At 35.9% G+C, this 14,398-nt stretch overlaps 2 protein-coding genes across 2 annotated transcripts; both read left to right on the top strand.

The window, feature by feature from the left end:
• Positions 1–3,175: 3,175 nt before the first annotated feature.
• On the top strand, positions 3,176–7,567 carry LOC107729360 (phosphatidylcholine:ceramide cholinephosphotransferase 2-like). Its single transcript, XM_016539841.1, has 5 exons — positions 3,176–3,603; positions 5,032–5,149; positions 5,416–5,569; positions 5,776–5,942; positions 7,382–7,567. Exons 1-5 carry the CDS (start codon positions 3,176–3,178, stop codon positions 7,565–7,567), a joined length of 1,053 nt encoding a protein of 350 aa, XP_016395327.1.
• Positions 7,568–8,544: 977 nt separating this feature from the next.
• Positions 8,545–13,250, top strand: LOC107729355 (cytochrome P450 2U1-like). The gene is made up of 5 exons (XM_016539834.1): positions 8,545–9,233; positions 10,565–11,218; positions 11,312–11,473; positions 12,540–12,707; positions 12,823–13,250. The coding sequence occupies exons 1-5, from the start codon at positions 8,780–8,782 to the stop codon at positions 12,999–13,001; spliced, it is 1,617 nt and encodes a 538-aa protein (XP_016395320.1). The 5' UTR covers positions 8,545–8,779; the 3' UTR covers positions 13,002–13,250.
• Positions 13,251–14,398: the final 1,148 nt, after the last annotated feature.

Below are 14,398 nucleotides of genomic sequence, written 5' to 3'. Positions count from 1 at the left end.
TTCTTTACATTACAAAGGTACACTGTTTCTAACATGTAATATCTCAACTTCAGATCATTAAATTGCAGCCATCATCTCTCCTATACAGCTATCAATTCACTCGGGAGAGGCACCGTGGTTTAGGCCCAACCAAGGAGGCATCCCCTAAAACCAGGGTGTGTATATAGTTCATAATTTACAGCCGAAGATAACTGTATGGTTACACACTCACACACACACACACACACAAACAAACATGTTGGTTTCACTATATCAGTGAAGACATCTCATAGAGGTGATGATGTCTGCTAAACTCAGACCTTAAACCTGCACAAACCTGTTGATATCGGTAGACTTGAAGTTTAAAAAAATGTTTTTGAGTAATTTAAACACCTTTCAAATAGTGAGAATCGCTTCAAATGTCCTTCAAAATTCACTTTCTGGCATATTTCACTATATTTACCTCTGTCAGCTTTCAAAACTGACAATTAGTTTGTTAATTCATGTCAACATCATGTTTGTATTCAAGTCTGAATCAACTAAATACATTAAAATACATAAACTAAAGACATCAGAACAGGTAGAAATAACTCCGTAAGGTAGCAAATGCCACTTTTTACAGTGGTTAAATTTTAAACGGTAATTTCTAAAGATTGGCTTTGAATCCACATCCACAAAATTTTCCAGGAAGTGTATGTTAGTGTCGTATGCAATTGTGTATTCACATAATTTATTTAGCACATGTTTTTATGCAAACGACAAGTATGGAGTACTACAAATTCAGTGAAGTATGCAAGTTCAAAAACACAAGTGCATGAGTGTGCCTGAAAGGGATAATATAATCAACTCGGAGCACGAGGAGAAAAGCCTTTCTCTCATCTCTTTAAGTGTGAGGCGGGATCTCTTCGTTTTTTTTCTGTCCTTTCCTTTGATGCTGAATTTAACCTCCGCACGAGCTGGGAGGGGGGACGCTCAACAGGCCTTGAAACCATATCATTACCAATTTGTTTGCGACCGGGCACCGCTGCTCCCTGGGAGAAAAATACAGGCTTGGTCTGGAGGCAGGAGTCAAGGCTGGAAATAGCAAGGAGGCAGGGCAGGGGACACGCGGAGCGGAGCCAGCCAAGCCATCCATTTACTGTCTCTGGGAGCATGTAGAAGAGATTTTCCCCTGCCAGGTCTCCACCACAAGCATCACCATTAGAGCGCAGGGTGGAGACTGGGAAAACATGCCCCTCTGAACATGGAGGGATGAAGAGAAGTTTCAGAGAGATTGTCAGAGCAGGAGTGTAGGACCGATAGAGCTGCGGGACACAACAGGCAAGTGATTTTGAATTGGCGAAATCACTCTTTAAAGCTTTTTGTGAGAACGGTTTGCTTGGAAAAAAAACTCTTTTAGTCTGTTTTGATCTGTAATTTAGTTGCATCAACATAATGTAGTAGTACAACAACATGCCCCTCTGAACGTGGAGGGATGAAGAGAAGTTTCAGAGAGATTGTCAGAGCAGGAGTGTAGGACCGATAGAGCTGCGGGACACAACAGGCAAGTGATTTTGAATTGGCGAAATCACTCTTTAAAGCTTTTTGTGAGAACGGTTTGCTTGGAAAAAAACTCTTTTAGTCTGTTTTGATCTGTAATTTAGTTGCATCAACATAATGTATTAGTACAAAAAGTGAGTTATTAGAGATAATGTTATTTTTTCTCTTGTTGCAGTACAGTGAAGCAGTGTTGTGTACAATCCAATGTTCATTCGGAGCAGATTTGTAACAACAACTCATTTCCAATATAATTATATTTCAGCCTAAATTGATTTGGAGGAAATCGATGCCTTCGTGTTGAGTGATTTGTACAATCCATCATTCTTCCTGTATGCGTCTGTCCTGAAGCTCTGTTTACTGTTTGTAAATATTGTATGTCGCCGTAATGAGGGTTATTGAGATGCACTTTGGGTGTGATGGAGCAGAGATCTTCTCAGAACAGAAAAGCTTTCAGATAAACAGGCTGTTCCTGAAATGCTCAGGTTTCTGGTTTGAGAAGTCACTGCTGGACTCAGACCTGAACATGGATGCTTTTTTCCCTATGTGGCTTTTCTCTAGATGGCAGTTTGCACTTGTGTCAGATATTTTGGCTTTTAAATGGTATGCTTTGCTTTTGTTTGATTGCGTTGAGCACATAAAAGAGGGTCAGAGGATGTTTCATATATAGATGAACGATTTCTAGCCAAACGTCAGACTTGCAGGAATATAAAAAGTGTATTAAAATCATACCAATACTTGCCTTTACAAATTGGGAAACTAAATAGCTAAACAGTTAATTTATCATATAATAATCCTGAACATTTTGAATGCCAATTTTTTGTGTTAAATTTTTCATTGTGAATCTAGATAAATATTGTTAATTTTTACAGAAACTGTTGATTTGCTTTAATGAAATTGAATTTAAGTATTATAACAGTGTTATATCAGCCATTTGGCCTTTAAAATGTAACAGTTTACTATTTATTATAACAGTTTTATCTATTTATCATTTTAATATGTTTTAAAATGTAATTTATTCCTGTGATCAAAGCTGAATTTTCAGCATCATTACTCCAGTCTTCAGTGTCACATGATTCTTCAGAAATCATTCTAATATGCTGTTTTGCTGCTGAAGATACATTTCTTATTAATATCAATGTTGAAAACAGTTGTGCTGCTTAATATTTTTGTGGAAACAATTTTTTCTTTTATGAATAGAAAGTTCAAAAGAACAGCATTTATTTGAAATATATATATTTTTTGTGACATAAATTACTGTCACTTTTGATTAGTTAAGTATTAATTTAAAATGTAAAATTAGTACATAATACAGTATGTGCATTTCTTTGGCATACTCTTTTGTTTTAATGTGAAGAAGCATGTCAGTTATGTATAGCAGTTTTGCTTTTAAATGTTTGGCCTGTGATATTCATGGTTGAAAATAGCCTCTATTGATTATTAATGTGCATGTTAGATGATGGAGCACTTTTAAAGGTCATACATGTCTATAATGTACTTCATTTAATGTACTTCTGCTTTCATTTTTTTATAAGACTGTTCCAGCCACATCATATGAGAGCTAAAAACGCAGGCCTTTCATTATCGCCACAGAGGAGAGTAACCTACAGTGCCTTACAGGAGAGAGTCTTGGCAGGAAGTCAGTCATTAGTGGGTACTCATGGCATCGTCAGACCACCAAGGAAACAAGGACCCCACAAACACAGATGGGACGCCATCCCCTGGCACATCTTGCCCCGTCCACAGCCACGCTGCTGAAGAAGCGAAGCGGAACGGCTTGAGGAACGCCCTGGTCAGACATCGAGACTACGTCAAAATCTCTGTACCTGAAGGAAAGGGCAACCGTTTGCCGCCGGAATGGTGGAAGACGTTCATCGCTTTGTTTTATGCCGTATTGAACCTGGTTTTGACCACGGTTATGATCACAGTGGTTCATGAGAGAGTACCACCCAAGGAGAGCAGCCCACCACTGCCGGATAAGTTCTTTGACTATATAGACCGTGTGCAGTGGGCGTTTACAGTGACTGAGGTCAATGGGATGGTTCTGGTGTCTATATGGTCCATTCAGTTGCTCTTTCACAGATACAAGTAAGAGGCATCACTCAACATTATACTGATGACATTGTAGCCTATCGCTCAGCTCTGTTAGATTACATTTAATGGTTTGTGGGGTTAAGTTTAAGATGATATAGAGCAGGTTGAATGAATCTTGAGGGCAGTTATAAAAATTAATATTGCATTGAGGAAATCAATCTAATGAATATCACCCAAGCCCTTATATTGCATGTTTCACAAAAATAGTACAAAACTATACTTGAAAAATTTTGGATGGTCACTTGCAATATGACCTTAACTTTCAGAAAACGTTGTTCATCAATTTTTGTCAAATGAAATAGCATTTATGTTCTGTTTACCTTACCTAGCATTGTTAAATAAATATAGATTTATGTATATGTGTGTGTGTGTGTGTGTGTATATATATATACATATGTGAGTGTGTGTGTGTGTGTGACCCTGGAGCACAAAACCAGTCTTAAGTCACTGGGTATATTTGTAGCAATAGCCAAAAATACATTGTATGGGTAAAAATTATTGATTTTTCTTTTATGCCAAAAATCATTAGGATATTAAGTAAAGATCATGTTCCATGAAGATATTTTGTAAATTTCCTACTGTAAATATATTAAAACTTAATTTTTGATTAGTAATATGCATATGTATTGAGTACATGTACAGTAAATGGACATACTTTCCAGAAGGCCAACAATTCACTAAAAATGTTTTTTTTATTGGTCTTAATAAGTATTCTAATTTGTTGTTGTTGTGAATTGGTGGGTTTTTGTTAAATGTGAGCCAAAATCATCACAATTAAAAGAACCAAAGACTTAAACTACTTCAGTCTGTGTGCATTGAATTGAGTTAATACACGAGTTTCACAATTTGAGTTGAATTACTGAAATAAATGAACTTTTCCACGACATTCTAATTTATTGAGATGCACCTGTACACACACACACAACATGCAATATTACAGTGAATTGTAAACTTACAATCAACTATGAATAACCCCCTATATATTATGTGTGTGTGTGTGTGTGTGTGTGCGTGCGTGTTGTGAAACTTAAATTTCCCATAAATTAGAAATAAATATGTAAATATTACAAATGTTAAATATTTGTAGGTTAAATGCTTGATCTTGTTGAATTGTCAACACTACAGTTTTAAAAATGACATTTTCAAAATGGAAAATGGAATTATTTACTTGTTTTACAAAAATAATAATCAGTTCAACAGATTGAACTAAATGATGACAAGATGTGTGATTATTATCAAATCTAATCATCAAATCTAATATCTAATAGTCCTCATTGCAAAGAACATGTGATTTGTACCCTAGTTATTCTCTATTCATGGATAGAGCATTGTAAAAAGTCTTTGTAAGGCTGAGCATTCTCAGCCTAACCCACATCTGTTCAATAATGACAATTTATTTATTTTTTTTTCTGTTCCATATAGGGCTATTGTAGCAAGACGATATTTCTTCCTTTTGGGCACATTGTACATGTATAGATGCGTAACCATGTATGTCACCACTCTACCCGTGCCTGGCATGCACATGGTCTGTGCACCAAAGGTAAAAAAATATATATTTTAGTCCCTCTTTGTCACGATCCCCTCAGGATCTTATACTTCCTAGATAATGTCAGATAAGCAAAAGCATTTGGCTTTTAAATCTGTAATATCCTCTGCCATGCTCAAGACAAATATTGCAGCTTTTACAAGCCTTTACAATATCAGTTTATGGAATGATATTTCAATTCACAATTCTTGTCACCAACTACTCATCTTTCAACATTCAATATCCTCACTCATATCTTCTTTCCTGCATCTCTCATTCAGCTCCACGGAGATTCCCAGGCAAAGCTGCAGCGTGTTCTGCAGTTGCTCTCTGGAGGTGGATTATCAATCACCGGATCTCATCTGTTGTGCGGTGACTTCCTGTACAGCGGCCACACTGTCATTCTTACGCTCACGTACCTCTTCCTCAAGGAGTGTATGTCACTTTCTCAGACGGCACACTTTATGTTGAGACACAAATAAAATGACTCTCTGCTAATTACAGACTTGAGGTCACTGTAAGCAATTTTAGATTCTGTTTTTAGCCATTCAGAAGACACTGAGGCACTTTCTGACCGTTTGTTTTGCATGTTCACACAGCAACCCATTATGATTCACAACTGATTCTTTGTTTCTCTCTAGATTCTCCTCGTTCTTTCTGGTGGTACCATCTTCTGTGTTGGTTAACGGCTGCTGTGGGTGTCATGTGTATCCTGGTGGCCCATGAGCACTACAGTGTGGACGTGGTGGTGGCGTATTTCATCACCACCCGACTGTTCTACTGGTATCACACTATGGCTAATCTGCAGGTACATATATCAGTAACATGAAATAATAGAAATGCTCAAATAAGGCTTTTATTAAAGGGATAGTTCACCCAAAAATGAAAATTCTGTCATTAATTACTCACCCTCATGTCGTTCCAAACCCATAAGACCTTTGTTCATCTTCGAAACACAAATGATTATATTTTTGATTAAATCCGAGAGCTTTCTGACCCTCACACACATTCCTGTGATGTAAAGCTGGATTTTCAGCGTCATTACTCTAGTCTTCAGCATCACATGATCATTTAGAAATCATTCTAATATGCTGATTTGCTGTTTGAGATACGTTTATTATCATGATCGATTTTGAAAACAGTTGCTTAATATTTTTGTGGAATCCGTGATACTTTTTTCAGGATTCTTTGATGAATAGAGAGTTCAAAAGCATTTATTTGAAATAGAAAACTTTTGTAACATTATAAATGTCTTCATTGCATTTTTTTTTGATTAATGCATCATTGCTAAATAAAATCATACATTTCCTAAGAAAAAAAAACGTACTGACCCCGAACTTTGGAATGATAGTCTAGATTACCTCAAAGCTGTGAAGCATAAGCTAAAAGTCATTAAAACGACACTTCATGGGGTCTAAGTGTGTCGTTTGTATGTTGAAATACGTTCTTGTTTACATATTTTGATATATTTTGATTTTGCATATTGTTGATCTTTTTTGACATCCAGCCTCATGTAGACAGCTACAAATACACACATCCGAAACCAAGGCAAGCTCTCAGCTCAATTTGCGATTTAGATTCAGGGTGTCATTAAACTCAAGGCACCAAAACGGCACTAAGCCTTTTACCGAGTGTTTACATGACTCAGAGTACACTGAGAATATCCAAATCCATTAGGCCGAGCTTTTGAGAAATGACTCCCTGATGATGGTAAAGTGCTGCACATTCGATTGAAGCCAATCTAGGAAAAAAAAACCTTTCAAACTATCAAAACACATCATGTTTCTTTATACTGTTACAAGCAAAGTAGCCAATGATATCAGAACTGTCATATCTCAGAAAGGATATATATGGTGGTTAAAAAGCATCCACAAAATAATAATAATAAAAAAACTGAAATGCAGTGAGAGGTTGAGACTTTGGACTGGTGATGCAAATGTCAACAGGTTCGATCCCTGACAGGAGAGATCTCAACCTCAATCGTGTCTGTGTCCTGAAGTGGCTCCAAGGCTTGATTTTCATGGAATTGCTAAATTGCTTTGGATCTAAAATGTCATCACAATGCAACTAACCAAACTTCCCAGAACTGCTTTTTGTCATGCAACTATAGTGCATTTATATCCTGTGCATCGCCACTTCTGTTTTCAGAAAACCAGAAGTAGTCAGTCATCTGACCATGCATAACAATGTTTTTATTTGAATTCATTCGTAGTATGATATTAATTGATATTATCCTGTTTTCACCAGACTTTGAAGTGTTCTCCGAACAACTACCTCACTCACACCTGGTGGAACCCCGTGTTTAACCTCTTCGAGAGGAACGTTCAGACCCAAGTGCCCTGTTCTTTCTGCTGGCCGATCACATGGCCGCCTGCCTGTCTGAAGAACCCTTGTAAGAAATATTCCATGGTGCAGAGCGGCCGGGAGGAGTGACGTCGTGAACTCATCACGATGCCTAGACCAACATGTGGAAATATTTTGTATTTCGCTTGTGGCTGTCCCAGTGTTTACACCATACCAAAGAACAAAGACTGTTTGGCTATTGTTGCTAATTAGTTCTCTAATAGCAGTGGGCTAAACAGTTCAAACTCAATATTATTTGACAACTCATTGTTGATATTTTTACATTCATTTATATTCAGTCAATGTGGCCATTTAAAGAAACACTTTTGTAAGTACTTGAAGGGCCAGCTGAAAGTGTTATGTTTGGAAAATGATGGATTTTTGGAAAATCTCTCACTTTCTGTCAGAACCGATCTATCAGTTTGTGCATGCTTCTTAGTCATATTTTACCTTGTCTCTTTATTCAATTGTCATCTAAAACATGTTTGTCATAAAAAGTGTTGTTTAACAGGGTTTCATTAATTTTATACACTATTTTATATTAGAAATGCATGCATTCTTTTTCTAATGATTCATGTCAGCTGTTATTTCAGTTTTATGTGTATTTTCTGTTTTAAAAATATAATGACATTTTATGGAAATAAATGGTTTACATTAACACCTAGAGTACCTAGTGTTGCATGAATTAATGCATAACACTGAAGATGTGCTCAAACGGTCTATTTAACTGTCTATTTATTTATTTATATGATTATTATTAAGATTATTATTATTAAATAACTGTTAAACTGCATTAAATACATTTAGCAAATGTATACTTAAGTTATAAATTAGAAATATTTTGTTTTAAATGTATAAATACATAAAGGGTTTAGTTAACTAAAACTAAATTCAAACCATTAAAAAACATTTTCATTACTAGAAATGGCCTTTTGTTTACCTTACTGTACTAAAATAACTCAAACTGAAATAGAAACACACACACACACACTTATATAATAGTACCTCAATGATATTACAATGGCACTGTTACAAACTGATGGGTTACAGATAACCGAAAGCCCGTAATAAGTTCATCTCTGGTGAAGCTTCAGTGTCTGCTTCCTCTTATTGGATCAGTTGACCCCACCCATTAGTTTTCGTCATCGGTTGATTCACCAATCAACTCACAGCGTGCTCCTCTCAGCCAATGAAAAATACAAAAACACCACCCATGCTGCAGCTCCAACAACACAGGAAGAAATGTGTTTGATCAGCAGATAACAAGTATTGATCAGGAGGAGCTATGCGTCAGTGGATTTGATGAGTGCGCGAGTCATGGACGCTTCCCTGTCTTTGCTGTGGCAGTATGTGTTCTCGCCTGCAAACATTGTGGGTTTGATTGCATTCGTGCTTGTTTTCTGTGTGCTGCAACAGTATGCGTGGCATCAGACATACGCCAACATCCCTCCGGGTCCAAAGCCATGGCCTATCGTGGGAAACTTCGGCGGTTTCCTTGTGCCTTCGTTTATTTTAAGACGACTTGCAAAGAATCGCAAAGAGTTTGCAAAGATTGTCTCGAATCCGCTGTCACCTCAGGCTGGACTCATGGAGATGTCCAAACTCTATGGGAACATATTCAGCATTTTTGTTGGGCCTCAGCTCATGGTCGTGCTGACGGGATATGACACTGTCCGGGACGCGATGTTAAACCATCCGGAGGTCTTCTCTGACAGACCGCATATACCGCTCGTAACTATTATCACCAAGAGGAAAGGTAAGATAAGTAGTCGTAGTTAATGATTCCTGCATGCCATGATAATAGATCAGAGTAGATTAGAGCAGAGCAGAATAGAATAGAATAGACCGGAGCAGAAAAGTACAGAACAGAAAAATGCAGTATTGAACAGAATAGAACAATAGAAGACATGGACACAGAATAGAATAGAACCGAGTATAATAGACTGAACAGAATAGAACAGTAGAAGACACTGACTCATTAGAATAGAATATAACTAAATAAAACAAAGCAGAATGGAAAAGAATAGACCAGAACCTAGAAAAACAGACTGGGGCAGAATAGAATAGAATTATTTAGAATATAACAATATAAAACAGGGCAGAATAGAACAGGGTATAATAGACTAGAATAGAATAGAAAATAGACTATAAAAATGGAATATAGAATAGAAAACAGAATAATGTAGAATAGAACAAAATAGAAAAGTAGAATAGTCTGACATAGAATAGAATAGAAAAACAGGGCATCATGGAACAGAACAGAGTATAATAGACTGGAGCAGGACAGAATAGAATAATATAGAATTGAACAGTAGAAGAGACTTACTCAGAATAGAATAGAACAAAATAAAACAAAGAATGGAAAAGAATAGACATAGTAAAATAGACTGGAGCAGAATGGAACTGAATAATTTAGAATTGAACAGAATATAACAGCAGAAGATACTGATGCAGAATAGAATAGAACATAATAAAACAGAGCAGAATGGAATACATTAGAACACAGTATAACAGACTGGAGAAGAATAGAATAATTTAGAATTGAAGAGAATAAAACAGTCGAAGACTGACGCAGAAAGGAGTAGAAAAGTATGAAAGAGTATGTTAGACTGAAGCAGAATAGAATTGAATTTAACAGAATAGAACAGTAGAAGAGACGCAGAATAGAATAGAATAATAGAATAGAACAGAAAAGAATAGTACCGTAGAATAGACTGTAGCAGAATAGAATAATATAGTGCAATATATCATAATGCCGCAGAACAGAATAGAACTGAACAGGACATTGGAGAAATGAAAAACAAAATAATAAAGTAGAATAGAATTGAACGAAACAGAACAGGTCACAACAGAATAAAAAAATAGAATAGAATGTCTGAGCCTGGTTTCAGAAATCCAAGTGAAAAGTACTTGATATAGTTCCAAATATTGATAATTGGGGCTCATAAAATAATGCTAAAATAAATGCATTTAATTATTTCACAATTGTTTTTAAGTTTTCGTAAATTTTCTTTAAAAAAGTTAGATTTTAACATTTCAAAATCTAAAAGCGAAGCTTTGTATGTTTGAACTGAATGTTGTTCACAGGGATTGTGTTTGCACCGTATGGCCCACTGTGGCGCACAAACCGTAAGTTCTGTCACAGCACTCTGCGCAGCTTTGGCTTTGGCAAGCTGAGTCTGGAGCCGTGCATCCATGAAGGCCTGACCATGATTAAAACAGAACTGCAGAGCCTCATCGAAAAAACAGGGCCTTCTGGTATCGATCTGACTCCCCTCATCAGCAATGCTGTCTCCAACGTCATCTCCTCCATGAGTCTGGGTCAGCGTTTCCATCACCAGGACCAGGAGTTCCGCACCATGCTGGATCTCATGTCTCACGGGCTGGAGATTAGCGTCAACACATCCATTTTGCTTATCAATGTCTTTCCCTGGTTATACTACCTGCCCTGCGGTGTTTTCAAAGAGCTGCGGCGCGCAGAGATCAACATCACGGCCTTCCTGAAGAAGATCATCACGAGGCACAGGGCCACGCTGGATCCGGAGAATCCCAGGGATTTCATAGACATGTATCTGGTGGAGATGCTGGCCCAGCAAAAGAGCGATAATTCAGAACAGAGCTTGTTCTCAGAGGACGATCTCTTCTACATCATTGGAGACCTCTTTATTGCAGGCACTGATACTACAACAAACAGCGTGTTGTGGAGTATTCTCTATATGTCCTTGTATCCTGATGTGCAAGGTATGTGCACCAGCACTGTAAAGTGTAATTTACAAATGTCTGAAGGTTTGGTTTCTGGTTATATATGAAATTTTAGTTTGATGACCCCCTCAGAGAAGGTTCAGCAGGAGATTGATTCGGTGGTGGGATCTGAGAGAGTCCCGTCTCTGACTGATAAGGGCAGTTTGCCGTACACAGAAGCCACCATTATGGAGGTGCAGAGGATGACTGTAGTGGTTCCTCTGTCTATACCCCACATGGCCTCGGAAACCACAGGTGAGGTCAGGCCTTTGGCAGACAAAATACGGAAGCGATGCAGATTTGCTGCCTGATGTATGTTTACCTCATGCCTATTTAGTCTCATGAAACGTATTAGCTGTGCTACATTCACAAATTCATATAGTTGTACTTTTAATTTTATAATCGTATACTGTATATAACATTTTTAATTAAAAAAGAACACACTCAAAAGTAAAATGTCTGCTTGCATTACAATAGTGAAAGTATGCGTAAAATAATGAAAATAATGTTACAATGTACAAACTATTGTTCCTAAAAATATGCTTTATTTTCTATAAGCAAAAATCTATATAAATATATTATAAAAAATATAAAGATACAAAATTAAATAATATAAATAAATATACTATATAAATATATTTCATATATACATATAATCTTTCCAGTCAGTACTGTTTTATTCTATTCTATTATGCCTTTATTCTTTTCTATTCTGTCAGCTCTTCTACTGTTCTATTCTGTTCAATTCTAAATTATTCCATTCTGCTCCAGTCTATTCTATTCCGTCCTGTTTTATTATGTTCTATTCTTTTCTGTGTCAGTCTCTTTTGCTTTTCTATTCGGTTCAATTCTAAATCATTTTATTCTGCTCTAGTCTAATATACTGTTCTTATAATAAATAATATATATAATATAAATACAGTACTATAAATATACATTTTATACATACTTGGAGATTTTTTCTTTCTTTCTTTCTTTTTTTTTTGTGACCCGAATCATTTTTTATCCAGATTTTTGATTTAGCTGAGAATATATATTATATACCGTGCCCAACTGAATGTATTTTTTTGCTTTGTTTTTCTTTTAAAGTTTGTCTAAAGTAAATTATTAATGAATAAAACTGAACCAGGTCAACTTGAACTTTACCATAATCCACCTATTGGCACTACAAGGTAGATAACAGCCAGACTTTAACCTGAATCTGTATTTTTTATATTAAATCCAAAGGGTGTACAAATATTATGACTGTACAAATACTTTGAGAGGACACGCTTAAAAGCACAAGCAACTGAATATTTCAGCTATATTTATCTCTTCCTAGAGTTCCGAGGATACACTATTCCTAAAGGAACAGTTATCATCCCAAACCTCTGGTCAGTACACAGGGATCCCACCGTGTGGGAAAATCCTGATGACTTCAATCCAGGCAGATTTCTGGATGAACAGGGAAAACTTCTCAGGAAAGACTGTTTTATTCCATTTGGAATAGGTATGTTTGTAATCATGTAACCTGGAAACCAGCAATTTAACATGTTTAGGTTTTATGCTAATAACTACTTTTCCAACGAGAACTTTGTTTAAATGATGTTTTGTATATCTGGCAGGTCGCAGGGTGTGCATGGGAGAGCAGCTGGCTAAGATGGAGCTGTTTCAGATGTTTACCAGCCTGATGCAGGCCTTCACTTTCAGGCTTCCTGAGGGGAAATCTGCTCCATCCATGCACGGACGCTTTGGCCTGACTCTGGCTCCATGCCCATTTACTGTCTGTGTGAAAGCGCGCTGAACAGCCTTTAAAAAAAGAGGCATTCCTCAATCAATCATCACTGGGAAGCAAATTGCATGGGTTGTCCATTAAGAAGAATTTTCATTTGGACCATAAATGAAGTAAGAGCCTTTGTGATTGCATGATCAAGCAAAAGGTCTGAGATTATTTTATGTACATTTTTTTTTTTTTGAACAATTTCAAGAAATAAGAACAAATACCTAAGTATTATGTCAGCATATTTCAGTTTTGATTACATTTATTTTAAAATATTCATTTCATAATCCAATAAAACCTAATTGTTTTTTTTTTTTTTAAGTTTTGAGATTATTTTATGTGGAATGTTCCTGAACAATTTCAAGAAATAAGAACATATGCCTAAGTATCATGTCAGCATATTTTAGTTTTATTATTACATTTATTTTAAAATATTCATTTTATAATCCGATAACTGAACTGGGTTTTTTTTTCTCAAAATGATTAGTTGGTTACTGTACTATGAGACTGTTATTACACATTTTTTAAAGAATTATTGCAGAAAACTCTTTCAAATATGGTTTAGTGCTATCATTAAAAACATGAATGGGTGTTCAACAATGGACCTGAAATGAGATCCTATGAAATACTGGGATAAAAAGCTCTCTTAAAACAACACTCACTAATTTCAAGTTGTCCACTAAAAATGTATCATGTATCATGTTTGATGTCATTTTGTGGTGGAAATTGAAATTGAAATATTTTTGGAATAAAATGGCCAGTCTTGCTAAGGCTAATTTCATATCTAGAATTTCATGTCCTATACACATGCTATTTTCACACTTTTTGTCTAATTTGACAAAAAATACTGCTTGACTGAAAATGATGCACAATAAAATATCCTGCTGGAAAGCAATATTTACCTTGATTTGTCTTTGCTTTCTTCACACATCGCGTGTCATCATGTTAATTGCAAGCTCTTCACTGACTCTGTTGCTTCCTTAGCAAACAACTACACTAATTTTACACTAATCACTTATTTATAATGAATACATTATTGATGAATGTTTGTTGTGGACAAAACAATGCTATAATTGTGGGTACAGTGGCCATTTTTGAAAATTCATAATCGGTTTTAAACGTAATAATTTGTGTTTGTATTGAACATCTGAGTTTAGGAAAAATGAAAACAAAACTATATTTGCGGCGGTAATTATTTAGAATCATATGCAATAGGCCGATCATGTAGCCTAATAAATATATTTATTTTTTATCAACGCCAATCTTACACAATGAATTACAGTAACAACGAAAAAGGATTTTAAAAAAAAGAAAAAAAAAGAAACGAACAGCAGTTATACGAGGTTGTAAAATTATTAGAAATTATTATTATTAGCCTATTATTATTGTATCTTAGAAATGGTAATTAACATTTAGAGTAT

This window comes from Sinocyclocheilus rhinocerous, unplaced genomic scaffold (assembly GCF_001515625.1).
Source record: "Sinocyclocheilus rhinocerous isolate Xijiao unplaced genomic scaffold, SAMN03320098_v1.1 scaffold1148, whole genome shotgun sequence".
In the NCBI taxonomy this organism is placed as follows: domain Eukaryota; kingdom Metazoa; phylum Chordata; class Actinopteri; order Cypriniformes; family Cyprinidae; genus Sinocyclocheilus; species Sinocyclocheilus rhinocerous.
The sequence above is the reverse complement of the archived record's forward strand: the minus strand, read 5'-3'. Positions and strand labels throughout refer to the sequence as shown.